Source organism: Bombina bombina, chromosome 4, assembly GCF_027579735.1.
Source record: "Bombina bombina isolate aBomBom1 chromosome 4, aBomBom1.pri, whole genome shotgun sequence".
NCBI classification, from domain to species: domain Eukaryota; kingdom Metazoa; phylum Chordata; class Amphibia; order Anura; family Bombinatoridae; genus Bombina; species Bombina bombina.
In genome coordinates, this window is record NC_069502.1 from 1149746364 (window position 1) to 1149771174 (window position 24811).

The 24811-nt window shown below is 36.9% G+C and overlaps 1 protein-coding gene across 1 annotated transcript in view; it reads right to left on the bottom strand.

The window, feature by feature from the left end:
* The window catches only part of LOC128658246 (sushi domain-containing protein 4-like), a 445272-nt gene extending 421050 nt beyond the window's left edge, over positions 1-24222 (bottom strand). The window contains exons 1-2 of the mRNA XM_053712783.1: positions 24006-24222; positions 23576-23730 (exon numbers count right to left, since the gene is read on the bottom strand). Coding sequence (XP_053568758.1) covers positions 23576-23696 — 121 coding nt within the window. The 5' untranslated portion in view covers positions 23697-23730; positions 24006-24222. The remainder of the gene's footprint in view (positions 1-23575; positions 23731-24005) is intronic.
* Between the last annotated feature and the right edge of the window lie 589 nt (positions 24223-24811).

Genomic DNA, 24811 nt, shown 5'->3' on the forward strand with positions numbered 1-24811 from the left:
CTAAGGACACAAGCACACTCCTGAGCTGTTATGAGCCTACCTAGTTTTACTCTTCAATAAAAGATACAAAGAGCACAAAGCAAATTTGATAATGGAAGTAAATTGGAATGTTGTTTGAAATTACATGCTCTATCTGAATCATGAAAGTTTGATTTCGACTTTACTGACCCTTTAATGTCTCTTTAGAGGCCAAATCCCCACCCCCCCCCAAAAAAGGAAGAGAAAGATTTAGATGCAAACTGACAGTAGTGTCATTGCAATCTGCCCTATTTACTGATTTTTATTTTACATTTCCAAGGTTGTTTATTACACTATTTGCCAGGTCCATAACGTGTCCAGCACTTCTTTATAACTGACGTGCAAACTGCAGGGTCCTGCATCCCCCAGAATACAAGAACAATATTAGAAGACCGCAGCACTGTGAAATATCTTCAAAAGATTATTTTATTCCAACATAGAGGGTAAAAGTACAGACTATTTGCTAAGTGTGCATCAGTTTGGCAAGAGGGGGGCAGCCAGCTTCACTCGGTGTGGTTTACAACAGAGAGGCGTATCATTTCCTGCAGTAATGTGTGTCACATTTTCATCTTCCATTACCCTTAGTCACGTCTCAGGAATAATAATCCTCTCAGAACAACAACCTGCCATATATCAGAAACTCTGAGCAAATTCCAGTGAAAGCAATGCAATATATAACAAACAGGTTCTGTCAAAGACTTGGAGAAACTTTTAAGGATATAAAAAATAATAATAATTCAAAAGGCATAATGGTGAGAATGCCACACAATGGAGGAGGCTGATAGTTTTGCAATTGCATTTTGCAAAGAGTGGTTTATAGTTAACCAGCCATTACAAGTGGTTGGTTAATGCTACCGTGAGCTTGTGGTTTCACTTTGCGCTATGTGCAATTAACCAGAGGTCCGACTGCTGGTTAAGGATAAAAAGTTGCCCCAATTGCCCCCACAATAAAGTGGACAGTACTTCATAATAATATATTAATATGAGCATTTTTTTTTTTTTTTACAAAAATCTGCACGAAGCACTTATAAGGGGTTAAAGTGAGGGGGGGGGGGACGGCACCTAAAGTACCTTTACATGGAGATGAATGGGGGACTGTGTTTTCACTATACATATATATGTATATGCTTATATACCATATATATGTATGTGTTAATATGTATATATACACATATAAACACATAAATATATACTGTATATGTAAATATTCATATACATATATATTTTTTTATTGCTACCCAACGCTGTACGATTTGCCCCCTGTGCTGTGCTAGGTGGTTTGCCGTGTCTGTCGGCATTAAAACGATGCTCCCATTGGAGCCTATGGAAGTGCGCTTTCATGATTGATTGGCTTTCCGGCAATGCAAACGCGTGGTCGCGTTCGCATTGTGCGGCACTTGTAATACTAGCGCACATTTACGTGCTCTGGTATTACTGAGTGGAGCACAAATATGGCACTTGCTTAAGCGCAATATTGAGCTCCACTCATAATCTAGCCCCCGTGTTTAACCCCCACAAAGGGGGAATATGTTTAAATTTGCTCTTCATCGCTACGCCTCTTACCCCCTTCGCTGCGCTAGTTCTCATGCCGTGTCTGACAGAATGTCACTACAGCTCTCTGAATTATATATTTCTCAGAGATTGCTCTAAATTTTGTTATAGAAGAAAGCAAAGCTGTTCTGCATTTTAGTTTATGAAACAGAATAGAATGATCTGTGTCAGAACATAACTAATCATTGAAGCAGTTGTCCCCAGGGTGGTCCTAAATCACCATATAAAGCCACTCTGAAGAATGAGAACGGCCACTGGATCACTGGTGGGTATAATACGACCGCATACCAGCTTAGTGCCAGCATTCCCATTTGTGTGCTTTACTATAGCTCAGAACTGCAGTTTATATCAATCCATCACATAATAAAGAACTGCTTTTTGCATTGTTTCTGGGAAGCAACAAGCAGTTGCTTATAGTGATATTGGCTAAGCCTCAAATCCTTGTCAACAAAAGATCTGGGGTACAGATTCACCTCCCCAAAAATATTAGCCCATAGAGAGCACAAAAACTGAAGCCTTAAAAAAAAAATAAAAAATAAACTTTCAGTAGTTCTATAAAATGATCAGAATTGAAAATGTTGCTATAAATAATGGCAATGAACACAGTGAGGTCCATGGAACTAGCAAACATTGAAATAAATGTTAATTTTAGCTGTTTGAATGATCAATTCTAACAGGAAAATATTTGTGAACTACTGGGCTGCAGCAGATTGTTACAGCCGTTAGGCAGCCAAGGAGATGAGTAAGATTCTAATAGGCTGCATGCTGAACTATATAAAACTGGGACCATTTTGTGCACTTTTAGTGGTCAGGAACATTTGTTAGGATCTTCAGGTTAGCAAATATTGGCAGCTGTTTTAAGATAATAACTCCTATTTGAGACCAACTGGCCTATAAATGTTTATCTTTGTGGTGAGAGCTACAAAGTAGCTATAAGTTTTCATCTTTAACACACTGCATTGGCATCAAGGTCAGTGAGACTATTAACAGTGGGCTAGATTACAAGTGGCGCACTAATGTTAGCGAAGGTTCTGATAATTAATATCACATATCTCAACACGCATACATGCACACACACATCATATATATGATAACTATGGTATGCGGACCAATAACACATACAAAAAAAAATATTAAAATTTTGCAACTGTGTGTGTATATGTATGTTTATGCATTTATGTATGGGTGTGTATGTGGATATTTATATTTTTATATATATATATATATATATATATATATATATATATATATATATATATATATATATATATATATATATATATATATATATATATGTGTGTGTGTGTGTGTGTGTGTGTGTGTGTGTAAATATACATATATACACAAATACAGACATTTGCGCCCAAGCAATGAGGGGTTTAATCGCGTGGGTTTGCACTTGTCTGGCTTATCGCTGGTATTACAAGTTGAATGTAAACGCTATTGTGTCAGGACACCCTGGGACCTCCCACAACAATCCCTACAATGACAAACTACCATATAGTCATCTGTGCAACCACACAGCCACCCGCACATCAGACAGATTACTGTTGACAACCTTATAAAGATAGCAGGTATTATACCAAAGTGGTGACCCCAAACACCTCACTACCATACAAAATAGCATATTATGGAAAACCTGGCACCCTAAATGCCACCTGATAACTGCATCACTACCATAACTCCCAAAATCTCAGCATACCCTAATACCACATCACAGTACTACCAACCTGATACTCCAGCACCAGCCTGTTACACTCACCCTGCACTGCCCTACATCTCCCATGCATACCCTGGTACAGCCCCAGACCAGATGACCTACCTAGCTCACACAGCCCGCTGAGATGCTGAAGAATGCAGCAGATGAGCTATGGGTTGTTTTTGCCATAAGATTCAGTCTCAGCAGCAGATCTGCTTAACCTCGGCAGAGTGGCACAGGTCCGGCTACCTGGAGACCTTGCACAGAGCAGGGGCAAGGTGTAGGACAGCATGGAGTCCAGTTTGGCTGCAGGCAACAGCTGGCTCCCCCTCAGCTCTCTACCGCCTGCAACAGCCCCTCCAGCGTTTCCTTCAGACGTTTCAGTACTGAGTGGGTCAAGATCTCCCTACCTTGAGCCATCTTCACCCAGCCGTGCACAAGTGGACCTCCAGAGGGGGAGAAGTCTTCATCCGATCCGGGCAGAAGAGGTCCTCCAAGCAGCAGAAATCTTCATTCAATTGGCATCTTCTATCTTCATCCATCCGGAGCGGAGCGGGTCCATCTTCAATCCAGACAACGCAGAGCCATCCTCTTCAAACGACGTCCTAATGAAGAATGAAGGTTCCTTTAAATGACGTCATCCAAGATGGCGTCCCTTAAATTCCGATTGGCTGATAGGATTCTATCAGCCAATCGGAATTAAGGTAGGAAAAATCCTATTGGCTGATTGGATCAGCCAATAGGATTGAGCTTGCATTCTATTGGCTGATTGGAACAGTTATATAGTTATATTGTAGCTATCTTAGGGTTTATTTTATCGGTAAGTATTTAGTTTTAAATAGGATTCATTTATTTAATTATGTTAAATTTATTTAGTTTAATTTAAATTATATTTAAGTAAGGGGGGATTAGGGTTAGGTTTAGACTTAAATTTAGGGGTTAATACCTTTAATATAGTAGCGGCAACGTTGGGGGTGGCAGATTAGGGGTTAATAAATGTAAGTAGGTGTCGGCGATGTTAGGGACGGCAGATTAGGGGTTAATAAAATTTAACTAGTGTTTGCGAGGCGGGAGTGCGGCGGTTTAGGGGTTAATACATTTATTAAAGTGGTGGCGATGTCCGGTCGGCAGATTAGGGGTTAAATAATTTTATTATAGTGTTTGCGATGTGGGGGGGGGCCTCGGTTTAGGGGTTAATAGGTAGTTTATGGGTGTTAGTGTACTTTTTAACACTTTAGTTAAGAGTTTTATGTTCCGGCGTTAGCCCATAAAACGCTTAACTACTGACTTTTAAATGAGGTAGAAGTCTTGCCAGGAGAGGGTCTACCGCTCACTTCTTCCAAGACTCGTAATACCAGCGTTAGGCAAATCCCATTAAAAAGATAGGATATGCAATTGACATAAGGGGATTTGCGGTAGCCTCGAGTTGCAGAAGAAAAGTGAGCTGTAGACCCTTTCCTGCCTGACTCGTAATATCAACGGGCATTAAAAAGCAGCATTGGGACCTCTCAACGCTGCTTTTTAAGGCTAACGCCAAACTCGTAATCTAGGCGTATAGTTGCACACAAAGAGACTCAATCTTTATACCATCCAGTTTTACAGTGTATCATATCACTGATGAAACCTTTTATTAACATAACAATAGTTTTTGTAATAGTATTAAAAAGTGTTGCAGGTGTTCAACTGCTAGGCAGAAAGATATATATCCATAAATTAGTGTTAGATAGCATAGGTAGCGAGTATTCCATTTCCCGTCACCAGTAGGGTTAAAATATTATGATTAAAATTTTGTGATGTATGTATTAATTTTTCTTGTTTTTTTGTAAATGTACACTGAATAATTCAAACACATCACATATGTATGACATAGTTATACTTACACACTTTTTTTTGTCTGTACTTGATATTGTTATAAATTTCAGACTAAGTACTGTATAGAAAACTTGTATCAACTGACAGAATTATACAACAAAAACACAATTTTTAGTGAATGTTAACACTACTGTCTCTTTAAATTGTAATGACTAAACACTTTTCACCTGTATTTTGTTTTTTCACTGCTTATATATTTGTGGCTTAAACTATGTATTAATCACTTGGCTTGAGAAACACACACACACACATACTGTACATATATACTGTCCTGAGAACTGAAGTCCCACTTTTAAAAACAAAAAACACCAATGATCTGTGCCATTCTGGCACGTCAACTCAGAGTATTTAAAGAGACAGTCAACACCAGAATTTTTGTTGTTTAAAAAGAAAGATAATCCCTTTATTACCCATTCCCCAGTTTTGCATAACCAACACAGTTATAATAATACACGTTTTACCTCTGTAATTACCTTGTATCTAAGCTTTTGCTGACTGACCCTTATTTTAGTTCTTTTGACAGACTTGCATTTTAGCCAATCAGTGCTCACTCCTAGGTCACTTCACGTGCATGAGCTCAATGTTATCTATATAAAACACATGAACTAATGCCCTCTAGTGGTCAAAATGCATTCAGATTAGAGGCAGTCTTCAAGGTCTAATAAATTAGCATATGAACCACCTAGGTTTAGCTTTTAACTAAGAATACCAAGAGAACAAAGCAAAATTGGTGATAAAAGTAAATTGGGAAGTTGTTTAAAATTACATGCCCTAGTATGTTCTTTGGACTTCCGGAGGAGGAGCTAAGCGCAAGTCATGTAGCGCTTCTCTCTGAAACCCCTGCACTTGTTCCTTAGGTGGAAGATTTGCGCCTGGTGTCCCTGTAACTGGGGCTGCTGTGCGGCAGGAGAATACCACCTACCAATGGAAGTTGGTGCGAGATACCAGCGCCTCCGCCATAGACAGTGGCAGCGGAGGAAGCGCTAAGCGGCAAAATGCTCAGTGAGCCCATTGACGCTAGGAATCAACCCAGCTACTTAGTGAAAAAACCTCCCTCTCACCAGTGCAGCGAGGAGGAGACTGACGGTTTGTTTTCAGTGACCCGACTAGAGGCGATTTGCTGGACAAAGTGAGTTCTACCTCCTGGAAGGAAGCTGAGGACGAGATAAGGCTGTGGCTGAACCGGTAGACATAAGAGCTCTGTATCTGCAGCTGAAAGGTCATTTTTTTTCCTTTGATGAGCTGGACCTCCGATTTCTGATACAGCGTGATTGAACTGCTGTTGGCTCAGTTCTGGGCTCCCCCATTTTGTAGAGGTGATTTGTCACTTTATAACCGGAGAGGTTTAAAGAGCAAGTATTGCATTAAGAGGATTTTCCCTATCTGAGTAACGTCTGCATGTGCTATGCTCTGAAATCTGCTAAGCATATATATCCTTCTCAGAAACTGTTGCTTTTTAAAAGCTGCTTGTACTACCTTTTTATCTAACTTAAAAAGGCTTCAACAAATCTTGCTGAATACTTCTAAGTATACTAAACCTACTTAGCTGATTTAACATCTATCCCTGCTTAGAAACGTATTGCTTGCACTGGCTCTGTGAATTAACCTTCTAGCTCACTGAAGATTTGTTACAGCCAGTATTAAAATTACCATCTTTTAGCACTCTGACTTTGAGCAATAACTGGTCTTTGTAAACTTGACCAAAATGTAAAGTGTTTACATATCCTTTTGTTAATCAACCGAGCAGACAGTGTCAATAGCTACTGTGGAACACATATGCAATTTTCCTACACTTCCGGCTCTTAAAAACACTTTCCATTGTGATTTGTCTACATTGACGTTTAAAACTGGTGATTTCAATCTGTGGCTATTTCATAAAAAATCTAAATAATAAGGCTGTAAAAAATATTGCTAAATATTTCTATGAAAACTAATCTGTGTGGCTGATTGGTTAAACTTTGTCAAAAGGTCTACTGCTTTTATAGGTACTGTGTATGAACCTGTTTTCCAGATTTATTAAAGCTGTGAGATGTCTAGCATTAAAAGCCACTACTATTTTTGTTTTACATAATAGCTGGCTCATTTAAAATCAACACATCTTAAGTTACACAGGCTGAATTTACGGTTAAGGAACCAAATTGCCCACTAATCTACTAAAGATCTTTTATAGTCTGGGATAAATTCTTTATTGAGCAGTAGTTTGGATGTGGCATTAGTTAGCGCCTACCAACCTGATTAAAAATCTAAGGGATTGCATATTTTACAGCATATTTTTTAGTTAACCAGTATGAAGACACGGTTTAGGATATTGTGAATCTACGGAGCGGTGTGCAAATTTTTGAAAAACTAGGTTTTCTAAAGACAAAAAAAGAAGAGAGAGAAGGAAACGAAGGGAAGAGAAGGATTTTTTTTTTTCAGTATTAAGCTTCATTTGTACTGAAAATGTATGCAATTTTTTGACATTTAAAGTTCTCTAAAAGCATTTTTATGAGTTATTTGTACTGAAATGCTTTGTAAATCATAATCATTATATTTAAAAAAATGTTTGCTTGCTATATAACCATATCAAATTAAATAAGGTTGTAACAAACATTGCTTAATATTCTTATGATAGTTTATTAACCTAACTCACAAATGGCTAGATTACGAGTTTTTGTCGGTAAGCCTTGCGGGGCTAACGCGCAGTATATGCTCACTGCTCACCTACAAACAACGCTGGTATTACAGGTTCTTTTAAACCCACCGTTAGCCGCAAAAAAGTGAGCGGAGAGCAAAATTTAGCTCCACATCTCACCTCAATACCAGCGCTGCTTACGGTAGCGGCGAGCTGGCTAAACGTGCTCGTGCACGATTTCCCCATAGGAATCAATGGGGCTGATTCAGCTGAAAAAAAGTCTAACACCTGCAAAAAAGCAGAGTTCAGCTCCTAATGCAGCCCCATTGATTCCTATGGGGAAATACTTTTTATGTCTACACCTAACACCCTAACATGAACCCCGAGTCTAAACACCCCTAATATTACACTTATTAACCCCTAATCTGCCATCCCCCACATCACCGCAACCTACATTATATTATTAACCCCTAATCTGCTGCTCCGGACACCTCCGCAACCTACATTATACTTATGAAGCCCTAATCTGTCGCCCCCAACATCGCCGACACCTACATTATAGTTATTAACCCCTGTTCTGCCGCCCCCAATGTCGTCGCAACCTACCTACAATTATTAACCCCTAATCTGCCGCCCACAACGTCGCCGCCACTATAATAAAGTTATTAACCCCTAAACCTAAGTCTAACCCTAACCCTAACTTAAATATAATTTAAATACATCTAAATAAAAATACTATTATCAAATAAATTATTCCTATTTAAAACTAAATACTTACCTATAAAATAAACCATAAGATCGCTACAATATAACTAATAGTTACATTGTAGCTATCTTAGGGTTTATTTTTATTTTACAGGAAAGTTTGTATTTATTTTAACTAGGTAGAATAGTTACTAAATAGTTATTAACTATTTAATAACTACCTAGCTAAAATAAATACAAATTTACCTGTAAAATAAATCCTAACCTAAGTTACAATTACACCTAACACTACACTATCATTAAATAAATTACCTAAATTAACTACAATTAAATTAAATAAACTAAATTACGAAAAAAACGTTACCTGGAAAATTACTAGCTGCGCTAGTGAAGAACGATAATAAATCTCCAGTAATCAAAATAATTCAAAATAAAGGAACACTGGCTACAACTTCAGAAGAGGTGCTTCAAGTTTTCACTAAATATTATAATAACATATTCCTTTCAGGAATCTAACAGGCAACATAGAGATTAATTTTGGGAGAATATTAAGATTCAAACCATATCCTCTTTACATAAACGCCCCTATCACTGAAAATTAAATTAATGAAGCTATTAAAAAATTAGCGAGGGTTAAACCACAAGGCCCGGATGCAATTCCCTATGAATTCTATAACATTCTATCTCAAAATATCACACCTTACTTGGAAAATCTCTTTAATTACTGTTATATTGAAAATAATCCTATCCACTCTGGTTTTTCTGCATCTATGACTATGTTGATCTTGAATCCAGGAAAGAACCCTACTAATAAATAATCTTATAGACCCATAGCACTCCTCACTCTAATTACACTCACTCTGATTACAAATTACTTACTTTTATTCTTGCTAGCCATTTACAAACTGTATCGCCTAATATTATACATAAAGATCAGGCAGGGTTTATGTATAAAAGTAATTCTGCTGCTAAGATTAGGGAGATTTTTTTAACTATTGATTATTACAATTTCTTAAAGGGACTTCCTGCACAGGAAAAGACAATCTCCTCGGACTCGATTGATGCTGAAAAAGCGTTCGATTCGGTACATTATGACCATCTGATATATTCTTTACTTAAGTTTGGATTCAAAGAAAATTTTGTTAGATTCATACATAATTTATACAGTGCTTCCATTACAAAACTAAAAGTAAACAATAATATATCATCTGATATAATTCTAAAAAGAGGTACACGCCAAGGATGTCCTCTATCCCCCTTCCTTTTCAATGTGAACTGGGTGGAATGCTGACTTAAGGACAGAAAACAAAGTGTTTTAGTAAATGGAGTTTATTCAGCAGAGGGGGCTGTTACTAGTGGTGCTCCTCAGGGGTCAGTTCTGAGGCCTGTTTTGTTTAACATATTTATCTGTGATATCAGCAAAGGGCTACAGGGGAAAGTATGTCTTTTTGCAGATGATACAAAAATTTGTAAAAGAGTGGATGTTCCAGGGGGGGTAGACAAAATGAGAAGTGATATACAACAATTAGAGGATTGGACAAGCGACTGGGATCTAAAGTTTAACACAGCAAAGTGCAAAATAATGCATTTACTGACTGTTACAGATGAGGAATAGGACTTGGGAATTATACTTTCAGATGATTTAAAACTTAGTAAACAATGTAGTAATGCAGCGAGTAAGGCTAGCAGAATGCTTGGATGTATTGGTAGAGTTATTTGCAGAAGAAATAGTAAGGTTAGTAAGGAATAATGAGCGAGACATTCATTCTTTGTTTAAGAAATAGTCTCTATTCATTCAAGAGTTTTCCTCCTAATGAAAGGGACCACCTTATTTATCTCTTCAGAAATACTGAAATAGTCTTATTGGGGATTTAGTAAAGAATCTCTTAGATCTTCCCTTTTTCCTCCCCGCCCCCTTTTTTTACTCTCTTTCTTCCAAACCCCCCCCCCCTCTCATTTAGCTTGAAGAATAGGTTATAACACATAGCCTGACTTTATTTTTTTATGAGTGTTTGAAATGCATTGGCTTTATATATATTATTGTATCATTGTGATATTTCGCAGTATGCTTTCTGTTTCTTTGTAAACAATGCATGTGCTCTGTGATTGAAATGTATTAGTTTTACATATATTATTGTATCATTGTGACATTTCACAATTTGTTTTCTTTTTTTGTTTTTTGTTGGTTTCTTTTTGCAAACATTGCATGTGCTGTAATGCATAATTTGTTTGTTTGATTTTTGTCAGATTAACTCTATATTGTTTGTATTGTTTACGCTGTCATTGAAAATATGTAAAAAAAAAACAATAACATTTATAAGAGAGAAAAAAATGACATACCCTATTTTAATCATGAAAGTTTTTTTGGACTTGACTGTCCCTTTAAACTATTTTACCCCCGCTCCTGCTTACCCCTCTCTCTTCATGAGCTGTATGAATCATTTTGCTGTATGTTTGTTTTTTCCTATGAAAATCCAGACGGTCTTACAAATCAGCTGCAACCCCCCCCCCCCCCCCCCGTTCTAATGTAAAAGAGCAGAGCATACCCACATGCCGCTGCTTACTTTATATGCCCACCTACCAAATACAGCTAATATGAGTACGTAAAAGATTAAGCAGAGGCATGGTAGTATGCTCTGTTTTTCTACTTTAGAACTTTTTATTATATGAATTTTCTAATATAATAAGCTGATGTATTCACAGTGCTTGAGAGGCTTTAAGATAACAGGAAACTAAATTGAACATACTATTTTTAAATAACAATGTGCATTGCAAATGAGCAGCTTTAAAAAATACAAAGATCTGATTCAAGATGAGAATAGCTCACCATCCAGATCTCACTGAAACAGTTAATGAATCTTGCCTACAGAATTGACTAAATATTAGAGAGAGTAAGTGCCATGAATCAATTATGTTGATGGAGCACATTATACCAAAGACAAGCTCTGTTTAACAGCGCCGCAAATAGACATGGAAATCGTGCTTTTACTTCACGTAGTAGATGCAGTTAAACATTTTATAATACACAAATAGATTAAGCATAATGGACTTAAAGTGTATAATAGGGCGCATCAGTATTTTCTTAAGCAACAAATCAGGAGGTGCCAGGAATATGATTTCAGTGTGAATCTAAAGGTTATGTGATACTACCTCTGATTGGCTGTGGTGTTCCAGTGTAAAAAAAAAAAAGCACAAAGGACTTGTATGTTTTTACTTAAAATATGCAAAAATATAAATTCCCATTTTAAAATTAAGTTTGCATTCAACACAATGTACATAACTAGAAGCTATGCCTTAAAGAGACAGCCCACTTTCCATACGATTTCAAATCCACATGATCATGATTTAGTTTAACAAAACAATACATGACTAAGGCAAACAGGCACATATATATCTGGACACCTACACTTACAGTTCACATACATGAATGTTAACAGATCCTGGATTTATCCATACTAATCAGTGTTCTCCCAAGGAAGTTTTTAACAGGTGCACGAATCGGCTAAAATTTTAGCCAAAAATAAGCTAAAATTAGCTAATATTAACATTTTCTCAATGTTTATTGCTCAAAATTATCATTAAATAAATGTATGTTAAATTATGCAATTAATTTGTGCTTTGGATAGCAGAAAATGTTATAACATTAGAGAGTGTTACACTGCCCCCTCCTGGCTACTTCACAATGCCACCCAGCTGGCAAAAGCAAAATATTCTGTAAAGAGCACTACTAATGTCTCACACATAACAGCTTCATGTCTAAATTACAGAAATGCTTATAAATCATACCAGATCCTCGCCTACAAAACACACACAATTCACATAAATCATGGCCCAGACCTAATTAATATAAATATAAATGTGACTGTGCTAGATTAATATAAAGATAGCCATTCTACTGGATCCTTGCAGAATGTATAAGAACACAGATCCAGTTATTTATTTGTCTGGATTGCATTGGCTATAACAGATCCTGACAGAAATATTACCAATTCACATACTTCCAGATTTTGCCTAATTAGTCTTGAACCCATGCCAACTCCTACATTAACTTATGGACAAATAGTTCACATAAACGAATAACAAATAATGTCATATCTAGGCATTGCAGCAATTATGGTCTTTAGTCGATTAGTAGTGCACTAGATTACTGCATGATTTGCCAGTGTACCTACAGCCAGTAATAATACAGTCTCCAGTTAAATGTATATTGAACTTAAAAGACCACTAAATACAGCAGAATTTAATAGCAAGAGTATTTACTTGGAATTTGAAATGAGCTGTAGAATATTTTCTGGCAAATTTAAAGGCTAATCAAATTTTTCTCCTCCTTGAATCATGTGACAGCTGCCAGCCAATCACAAAATGCACATTCTTATATAATGTGCACTTCTGCACATGCTCAGTAGATGCTGGAGCCTCCGAAAGTGTGTTTATAAAAATAATGTGCATGTTTAGATAATGGATGTATATTAGAAAGTTTTTCTTAACTGCATGCTACATCTGAATCAGGAAACTTTAATTTTTTACTTTAATGACCTTTTAAAATGTAGTTCCTCATATCATGATTAATAAGGTTTAGCAACAAAGGATTCTAGTGTATAGTCATTATTTATTAGTATTCTGTATTTTATCTCTACCTATCAGAAGGTTCCTGAACTCTGACCCTGCCAACCAACAATATTGATTGATTGGTTAGTACAAGTGCTTATTTACATCTATCAATAACTAGCCACAGTAACAGGAATAAGATACTCAAAATATTTTTTTCATGGTTATGCTTGTGGACTGAAATAATTTTAAATAGTTTTAAATATTTTTCTAACAAAATCATTTTAAATGGTTTTAAAAATAATTTTAAAAACCAATGTGAAAATATGCTTTTTTTTTTTATTACAAGTACTGAAACACAATTATGGTGTTGAGCAAAATTAGTTGCTATTGCACTTCTATATTTCCTGTCGTATTACAAGTCCAAAAGTCTAGACTCTAGAGCATCTGTATGTTGGATACCGTTGGTGCGCTAAATCCCTCACATAACAAACGTTTATAGGCTCGTGCAGTAACACTCATGTTGAATATCATTCGAGTGCTTAGCTGATGGTGGGCTAAGCCAACGGTGCTGTCGTGTCTTGGTGTTCGCCATTTTCGGAAGCACCTGTTGCATCCCTTCCTGCAGCATCATGTTGCTCAATAACAAGACACCAGGCTTTCTCTCTAGCTTTCTACTGGTGAATCCTCTGTCTTACTGGCCTCTGATTGCAAGTTCACTCTTCTGGATTAACCCTCTGTGCCGAGACTTTGTCAGTAAGTTGCCAACCTCTGCCTGTCTGACCACTCTCTTGTGCCAGGACACTGCCTAAGTTACAGACCTCAGCTTGCCTGACCACTCACAGTAAGTCCACAGTGAGTTTGTGTCAATAACCTGCTATTTCTAGCTAATTAGCCTACAGGTTCCAGCTCAACTCCATGTTCTGTGGGTCATATCCTGGGTTCTATCCAGCGTGCTTGTGTGTTGTAACTAATCCCTCGCTAGCCTTTGGATCCAACCCAGGACTGATTTATGTAGTTCTGTGCTATACTATTAATAATAATTAATATGCTTTGGTTAAAATATTTAACCATCCACTTGTAATACCAGATTGTGAGTTATTCTTTGTGCAAGATTGTATAAAAGACAACGCATCCTGCTCAGTGTGTGTGTATATATATATTGTGGTTATATGTGCATATATGTGCGTATATGCATATATAAATACACATATATGCACATATTTATACACACTTACATATATTTACATATCTATCTATCTATCTATCTATCTATCTATCTATATATATATATATATATATATATATATATATATATACACACACATATATTGAGATATATACAGTATCTCACAAAAGTGAGTACACCGCTCACATTTCTGTAAATATTTTATTATATCTTTTCATGTGACAACACTGAAGAAATTACAATTTGCTACAATGTAAAGTAGTGAGTGTACAGCCTGTATAACAGTGTAAATTTGCTGTCCCCTCAAAATAACAACACACAGCCATTAATGTCTAAACCGTTGGAAACAAAAGTGAGTACACCCCTAAGTGGAAATGTCAAAATTGGGCCCAAAGTCTCAATATTTTGTGTGGCCACCATTATTTTCCAGCACTGCCTTAACCCTCTTGGACATGGGGTTCACCAGAGCTTCACAGGTTGCCACTGGAGTCCTCTTCCACTCCTCCATGACGACATCACAGAGCTGGTGGATGTTAGAGACCTTGCACTCCCCCACCTTCCGTTTGAGGATGCCCCACAGATGCTCAATAGGGTTTACGTCTGGAGAAATGCTTGGCCAGTCCATCACCTTTACCCTCACTTTCTTTAGCAAGACAGTGGTCATCTTGGAGGTGTGTTTGGGGTTGTTATCATGTTGGAATACTGCCCTGTGGCCCAGTCTCCAAAGGGAGGGAATCATGCTCTGCTTTAGTATGTCACAGTACATGTTGGCATTCATGGTTCCTTCAATGAACTGTAGCTCCCCAGTGCCGGCAGCACTCATGCAGGCCCAGACCATGACACTTCCACCACCATGCTTGACTGTAAGCAAGACACATTTGTCTTTGTACTCCTCACCTGGTTGCCACCACACACACTTGACATCATCTACACCAAATAAGTTTATCTTGGTCTCATCGGACCACAGGACATGGTTCCAGTAATTCATGTCCTTAGTCTGCTTGTCTTCAGCAAACTGTTTGCGGGCTTTCTTGTGCATCATCTTTAGAAGAGGTTTCCTTCTGGGACGACTGTCATGCAGACCAATTTGATGCAGTGTGAGGCGTATGGTCTGAGCACTGACAGGCTGACCTCCCACTCCTTCAACCTCTGCAGCAATGCTGGCAGCACTCATACATCTATTTCGCAAAGACAACCCCTGGATATGACGCTGAGCACGTGCATTCAACTTCTTTGGTTGACCATGGCGAGGCCTGTTCTAAGTGGAACCTGTCCTGTAAAACCGCTGTATGGTCTTGCCCACCGTGCTGCAACTCAGTTTAAGGGTCTTGGCTATCTTCTTATAGCCTAGGCCATCTTTATGTAGAGCAACCATTCTTTTTTTCAGTTCCTCAGAGAGTTCTTTGCCATGAGGTGCCATGTTGAACTTCCAGTGACCAGTATGAGAGAGTGTGAGAGTGATAACACCAAATTTAACACACCTGCTCCCCATTCACACCTAAGACCTTGTAACACTAACGAGTCACTTGACCCCAGGTAGGGAAAATGGCTAATTGGGCCCAATTTGGACATTCCCACTTAGGGGTGTACTCACTTTTGTTGCCAATGGTTTAGACATTAATGGCTGTGTGTTGAGTTATTTTGAGGGGACAGCAAATTTACACTGTTATACGGGCAGTATACTCACTACTTTACATTGTAGCAAAGTGTAATTTCTTCAGTTTTGTCACATGAAAAGATATAATAAAATATTGACAAAAATGTGAGGAGTGTACTCACTTTTGTATATATATATATATATATATATATATATATATATATATATATATATATATACACAAACATACACACACATATATACACACACACACGTGTATATATGTGGTTATATGTGCATATATGTATGTATATGCGTATATAAATGCATAAATACACGTGCATATACACATATTTATACACACTTACATATATTTAGACATATCTATATATCTATGTCTATATATCTTTTATGTATACACACATACATAAATATATATATATATATATATATATATATATATATATATACACACTGTATGTATATATATATACACACATACATATTTTCAACTTGTAATGTGCGTGCAAGTTAGCATGTTACTTGTAATCTAGGCCATAACTTGGCTTGTACTATGATCACTAGTAGATCAATATACCCCAATTGTATAGATCCCAGATCACTAAACTCTGTGACCTTCTGTTTTACATAAACAATCAAAGATGCTACTGCCAGTTTCCTGCAAACGTCACAAGAATCTATGTCACTTTGAAAAAAAAATAAAAAACATAAACCTTTACAAATCTCAGTAGATGCCTAATTTTGAAACACATAAATCTGGTCAAACCCATATATAGTTCACAAAACTAAACAAAAAAATGGTTGAAGCAGAAATCAAACAGATAATAATAGATTAGGATAATGTGCTTTGCATAACAAATGCTGCTACAACCACAGTCAAATATGAATAACACAAAAGGGTTCAGCAGTTGGCTTGTTCCGCTTTTAAATATAAATTAGCTAATGAAAAAAATCAGGCAAAGTAAATGGACAATAAATTTACACATTTTACAATTTACATTGACACAAGACTGTCTCCTAAATATCAGACCTAGTTCTGACATGAATTGTAAATATGCAAATGAATTATGGGGATTAACTGATAGACTTTACTTTGCAAAAACTGTACATTTTCATGTATATTCCCAATCATTAAAGGGACAGTCTAGTTAAAATTAAACTTTCATGATTCAGAAAGGTCATGCAATTTTAAAAAACTTTCCAATTTACTTTTATCATAAAATTTGCTTTGTCCTCTTGGTATTCTTTGTTGAAAGCTAAACTTAGGTAGGCTCATATGCCAATTTCTAAACCCTTGAAGATCACCTCTCTGTGCATTTTGACAGTTTTTTCACAGCTATACAGTGCTAGTTCATGTGTGCCATAGATAACATTGCGTTCACTCCCGTGGAGTTATTAACACTAGAAACACAGTGTTAAAGGGACAGTCTACTCCAGAATTGTTATTGTTTAAAAAGATAGATAATCCCTTTATTACCTAATTCCCCAGTTTTGCATAACCAACACTGTTATATTAATATACTTTTTACCTCTGTGATTACCTTGTATCTATGCCTCTACAGACTGCCCATTAACTCAATTCTTTTGACAGACTTGCATTTTAGCCAATCAGTTCTGACTCATAAATAACTCCACGGGAGTGAACACAATGTTATCTATATGGCACACATGACCTTGCACTGTCTAACTGTAAAAAAAATGTCAAAATGCACTGAGATAAGAGGCGGCCTTCAAGGCCTTATAAATTAGCATATGAGCCTACCTAGGTTTAGCCTTCAACAAAGAATACCAAGAGAACAAAGCAAAGTTGATTATACAAGTAAATTGGAAAGTTGTTTAAAACTGCATGTTCTATCTGAATCATGGAAGTTTAATTTTGTCTTGACTGTTCCTTTAAAAACTGTGTGCTGTATTCGAATCTTGAAAGAAAATAAAATGGGCTTTATGTCCTTTTAAAGTGCAATAAAACATGTTGAGATCTGTGCATATCCTAAAAGAGCTAATTAAGTAAAAATAGTTTGCATTAAAAAAATGTTTAAATATTGCTGTCAAGTATTTTTCATATTGTAACTTAGGTTAGGTTTTATTTTACAGGTAAATTTGTATTTATTTTAGCTAGGTAGTTATTAAATAGTTAATAACTATTTAATAACTATTCTACCTAGTTAAAATAAATTAAAAGTTGCCTGTAAAATAAAAATAAACCCTAAGATAGCTACAATGTAACTATTAGTTATATTGTAGCTATCTTAGGGTTTATTTTATAGGTAAGTATTTTAGTTTTAAATAGGAATAATGTAGTTAATTATAGTAATTTTATTTAGATTTATTGTAATTCTATTTAAGTTAGGGGGTGTTAGGTTTAGGGTTAGACTTAGGTTTAGGGGTTAATACATTTAGAATAGTGGCGGCGACATTGGGGGCGGCAGATTAGGGGTTAATAAATGTAGGTAGGTGGCGGCGACGTTGGGGGCGGCATATTAGGGGTTAATAACTATAATGTAGGTGTTGGCGATGTTGGGGGCAGCAGATTAGGGGTTCATAACTATAATGTAGGTGGCGGCGGTGTCCGGAGCTGCAGATTAGGGGTTAATAATATAATGTAGGTGTCAGCGATGTTGGGGGCAGCAGATTAAGGGTTAATAAGTGTAAGATTAGGGGTGTTTAGAATCGTGGTTCATGTTAGGGTGTTAGGTGTAGACATACATTTTATTTCCCCATAGGAATCAATGGGGCTGCGTTAGGGAGTTTTACGCTGCTTTTTGGCAGGTGTTAGACTTTTTTTCAGCCGGCTCTTCCCATTGATTCCTATGGGGAATTCATGCACGAGCATGTACGAGCAGCGAGCCGCTAACTTAAGCAGCGCTGGTATTGAAGTGAGATTTGGAGCAAAATTTTGCTCAACGCTCACTTCTTGTCTTTTAACGACGGGTTTCTGAAAACTCGTAATACCAGCACTGCAGGTAAGTGAGCGGTGAAGGAAAACTGCTCATTAGCACCGCACAGCCTCTAACGCAAAACTCGTAATCTAGGTGATTGTATTTTATTTTACATTTATATGCCCCTTTAACTATCTGCCTCTTCAGACAAAACTTCTACATTCATTTTCTCATTTAAAAAAAAAAGCTTGCAGCTTTGCCAACAGGCCTATCATTTGTGTCTTGTATTGAGATTTCACATCACCAAAAGTCAGCACAAATACATTGGATCTGTACTACCATAAATGGCAGAACTAAAGTAAGTGTTTATAAATATCATCAGTAATAATAACAGATGTTATTTAAATGTATTTTCCTTAGTACTCCAGAGTAACTGCAACCTCAAAGCAGCAGTGTTTCTCTTACAATAAACTAATTAATTTACTGATAACATTATATCAGAGCAGGAAATCACTAAAACACAGTTTTATATTTACTTTTCTTTTACTGAAAAGCTTGATATTTAAAGAGGTTAGCCCTCATGCTGAGAAATATTTACATTTCATGGTAAATTAAATCGCATTAGATAATGTATAGCTTATTATTTATAATTGTATACTAGTGTAGCTTATTGTATTTTGTACAACACCCCCTTTCAAAAAACAAAATAATATTTATAACAATTGGCCCTGCTAATAGAAAAATAGCTACTTCATTAAAGGGACATAAAAATACAAAATAAACTGAAATGGATTGGACAGAGCATGACATTTTAAACAACTCTCCAATTTTCTTCTACAACCCCAATTCAGGAAAAGTTGGGACAGTATGGAAAATGCAAAAAACAAACAAAAAGAGTCATTTGAAAATTCAATTCACCCTGTACTATAGTGAAAACACATTAATAAACACATTATTAAACACATTATTTGATGTCTCACTTTGTGAATTTAATGTATTTTTTTAAATATACCTTAATTTCAAATCTGATGACTGCAACACACTCCAAAAAAGTTGGAACAGTCGACTGTTTACCACTGTGTAACATCGCCTTTTCTTTAAATAACACTTATTAAGTGTTTGGGCACTGAAGACACCAGTTGGTTAAAGGGACAGTCTACACCAGAATTGTTATTGTTTAAAAAAAATAGATAATCCATGTATTACCCATTCCCCAGTTTTACATAACCAACACAGTATATTAATATATGTTTTACATCTGTGATTACCTTGTATCGAAGCCTCTGTAGACTGCCCCCTTATCTCAGTGCTTTTGACAGACATGCAGTTTAGCCTATCAGTGCAGACTCATAAATAACTCCACGGGAGTGAGCACAGTGCTATCCATATGACACACATTAACTAGTACTGTCTAACTGGGAAAAACTTTCAAAATGCTCTAGGCTAAGAGGCGGGCTTTAACGGTTTAGAAATCAGTTTGATCCTAGCTAGGTTTAGCTTTTAAAAAATACCACCAAGGGAACAAAGCAAATATAATGATAAAAGTCAATTGGAAAGTTGTTTAAAATGAGATTCCCTATTCTGAATCATGAAAGTTTAATTTTGACTAGACTGTCCCTTTAAGTTTAGCAAGCGGAATTTCCCCCCATTCCTCCATTATGCATGTCTTTAGCTGCACAATTGTACGGGGCCTTCATTGACTTATTTTCCACTTCATAATGCGTTACACATTCTCAATCAGAGACAAGTCAGGACTGCAGGCAGGCCATGCTAGCACCCGCACTCTCTGCTTATACAACCATGCACTTGTAATCCAGGCAGAATGTGGTTTGGCGTTGTCCTGCTGAAAAATGCAGACACGTCCCTGGAAAAGACGACATCTGGATGGCAGCATATGTTGATCCAAAATGTATACATATCTTTCTGCATTAATGGTGCCCTCACAGATGTGCAAGTTACCCATGCCATGGGCATTGACCCCCCCCCCCCCCCATACCATGACAGACGCTGGCTTTTGGACCTTACACTGATAACAGCTTGGACGGTCCTTTTCCTCTTTGACCCGGAGAACACGACGGCTGTTTTTTCCAAAAACTATTTGAAATGTTGACTCATCGAACCACAAAACATGACTCCACTATGCTTCTGTCCATCTCAGCCCAGAGAAGTCAACGGTGCTTCTGGACAGTGTTGATGTATGGCTTCTGCTTTGCATAGTTTCATCTGTGAATGCAGCAGCAAATGTGTTGACTGACAAAGGTTTAGCAAAGTATTCCAGAGCCCATGTCAGGATATCCAGTACAGACTCATGACGGTTTTTGACACAGTGACATCTGAGGGATCGGAGATCACACACATTCAGAAGTGGTTTTCGGCCTTGCCCTTTAAGCACCAAGATTCAACCAGATTACTTGAATGTTTTAATTATATTGTGCACTATAGAAGGTGAAATGCCTAAAATCCTAACGATTTGTCTTTGTGGAATGTTGTTCTCAGAGTGTTGGATTATTCGCTGACGCACCTGTTGGCAGATTGGCGAACCTCGACCCATCCTTGCTCCTGAAGGACAAGGTCTTTTTTGGAAGCTCCTTATATACTATGATTACACGGTTGCCTCACCTGTTTCACATCATCTTATTACAACTTGTCACACCACTATTAGTCCTAAATTGCCCCTGTCCCAACTTTTTGGGCACGTGTTGCAGTCATCAGATTTGAAATGAGGGTATATTTTCAACAATACATTACATTCACAAAGTAAAACATAAAATAATGTGTTAATGATGTGTTTTCAATATCATACAGAGTGAATTGAATTCTTAAATGACTTTTTTTTTTTTTTTTTTGCATTTTCCATACTGCCCAAACTTTTTCATAAACTGGGGTTGTATTATAAAATTTGCTTTGTTCTTTTGGTATCCTTTGTTGGAGAGGAAGCCTAAGAAGGCTGATATTGAGCTTAGAGCTGTGCATGCATTCTATGGTAGCAATGTTTGCAACAATGTTGGCAGCAATGTTATACATAATGCACGCTCCAAGTAAATTAAAGGGATATGAAATCCAAACATTTTCATTTGTGATTCAGACAGAGAATACCATTTCCAAAAAGTTTCCAATTGATTTCTATTATCAAATTTGCTTTGTTCCCATGATATTCTGTGTTGAAGAGATACCTAGGTAGCATCTGGAGCACTACATGACAGGAAACAGTGCTGCCATCTAGTGGATAACATTCTTGCAAAACTGCTGCAATATAGTGCTCCAGAAATGGGCCAGCTCCTAAGCATTACGTCCCTGCTTTTCAACCAAAGATGCCAAGAGAATGAAGAAAAATTGATACTAGAAGTAAATTAGAAAGTTGTTTAAAGTCATATGCTCTATATAGATCATGAAAGAAAAATACTGGTGCACGAACCTTCACAAGATATGTGCGTATGTCACAGAAGCGTAATAACTATTACAAGAAGCCTTTTTGCTAATGAAAGTATATTGCAAAAATGCTTATATTTCAAATTGAAATGCACCCGTGCACATTTAATTTTTGACCTTTCTATCCCTTTAATTGTGACTTTCCTGTCCCTTTTTAAAGCACATTATTTTGCAATGAATTGATTTTCTCACCTCTGTGTTTAACATCTGATCAGAGTTTTAAAAAATAGTCAAAGTGACTGTCCCATGTTTCTCCAGATAAGGATATGGCTAATAAGCTAATCAAGGATGTCAATATTGCATATGGTCCAACCCCTGGCTGTATCCTCGTCTGAGCTGGCAGAAAAATCTTCAATTCTGAGCACATATTTTAAACTCATAACAATGGTTAAACACATTGTGAGAGAAACAAATTTGTAAATAAATTAAATGCTCACAAGAAATAGTAATAATGTATATTTTTTTACTAAAATATCTCTTTAATTACTGGCTATGGAAAGATGTATATAGAGGGGGCAACAAGAAAATATTGTATTTATAAACAGAAAGGTTACTAGGAGTGTTTCCCAATCTGCTAACACAAATGCACATTGTAAAACATATGACAGATCAAAAGGCTATATAAAAAGCAGTTTATATATACACACAGTTGGCAAGCAGTGGACCACTGCCATTATGTCAAAAATACAATTATGCATGTACTCATACACAATACACAATTCTCCCTTGCACTAGACACATGTTGATATAAGATTAAACACTACTTTTATTTAACCAATTCTTACCCACAATACACCTTTAAGAAAAACAGCATTGTTATGTCTTTAACCCACTTGATATGCCTATGACACTAAAATGAAATCATTAATAGTGTCGAAAAAAACTTTCAAATACACATATGTCAAACAAGGCTCCATTTTTATCTTTAACTCATAGCATTATGTGCCTGATATTACATCCAATGTCTATGTTTCCTTACTGAGCTGATACAGTAATACTGAAAGGATTTTTCTTTAATGGAGTTATTTTAATGTGTACAGATTCTATGCTAGTACGTCTAGTTTTAAAGGGCTTCCAAATCTCACTGTATCTTCAGGATATAAAAATCAAAAACTTTTTTAACACCTTAATGATATTTAGAATTACCATGAAGTTTTGTAGGTAGATTCATAATGTAAATACTAATATAAAAGTATGCTCAGTATGTGACAAAACAAAACATACAGTATACAATTTCATTAAAATAAATACATATTAAAAAGATTAGACAGTGAGCTATTAGAATTAATTATAGTAGAACATCAGAGTTGGGTTAGGTGCAACTGAAATATTAATATAAAATAAAACTCTAATACTGTGTGACAAATAAATGAATATATTACCATGTTACTATGCAATTCATAGCAACATATTTGTAATGTTCCTTTTAATAACAAATTGCTAATTCACTTACCCACAGTGAGCTGCACAGGGCCAAAGCACAGAGATAGCTGGACCCAGAGAAGTACTACCAGAATTGTCTGCTGCTGACCTAGAAATGGATCTCCACTCCTTGCTTTCATTCCATGACACATCTTTTACCAAGAAGAGGCATCCGAGTGCCTAGAACTACAATACAGAAGTGTCACTTACATCCATACATAGTGTGTACAAATGTGTGTATGTATATATATATATATATATATATATACTATACTATATTACATTATATTACCAAACCCCACAGCACACACGTATGTAATAGAACAGACAATGTAAATTACACAAACTGTTACAGCACTGCCTGCACTCACTTCTCAGCAGTACCCCAGTGATATCCTATATGTAAGCAGAGGTGCATTGCTGTGCTTTGTATAAGGAATCTGCTCTGCCCACTTCTTTACCTCTGTGTGTTACAATGCATTAGATATCTCCTCTGCCTGCAATTCACTGATTCGCTGACATGTAGCACTGCTCCCTGGTGTGAGTCCCACAGTAGATCTGCGCTCACAGCCCTCCTCTTGATAAGGTCACCTCCTCACTCTGTCTTTAACCCCTTGGCTGGTGCAGTGGAAATGTATTGCTGTCTTCTCTGGCAACCAAGGGGTTAACTGCGCTTGTGCACGAAGCCAGAACAAAACATTACCTGCAGCATAGACGCGCGCTCATGGCTTCTCCAGAGGGGGGAGGGCGCGTGTCAGTAGCTAGACATCCCATCGCCGCCCATCCCCCTGCACACTTACAAAGTACCTCGGGCTTGCAGAGCAAGTACGCGCTTACTTCTGCTTTACCTGCCTGGAGCGTGGCCGCTTGGTGCTAGGGAGCGAGCGTCCGCCGTTCACGTCTGTTGCTAAGTAACGCGCACAGCCAGTGCTCTCCAGGGTCCTGAAATGTGAAATTAAATAGTGGCGACTTTTTAAGTGTATTTGATAACCTGAAGTGTCTATTCACAAACTAGATAGAAAAAAGCTTAAGCAAGTACATAACATACAGTAAATAGCATAAATATAGATGTACTTTATCTACAAAATGTACAGGAAGTGCAGCAAATGAATTACCAGTGAGCAGTAGTCAGATAACTAAGAGAAGCTTAGTCATTTACTGTAGCTCTCATTGACAGAATACATTGGCAGTGTAGTTTATAGCCTATACAACTGTAAGCAATTGTAAAGAAGTACAATGTACTTATACATTACAGCATCCTGTGTTG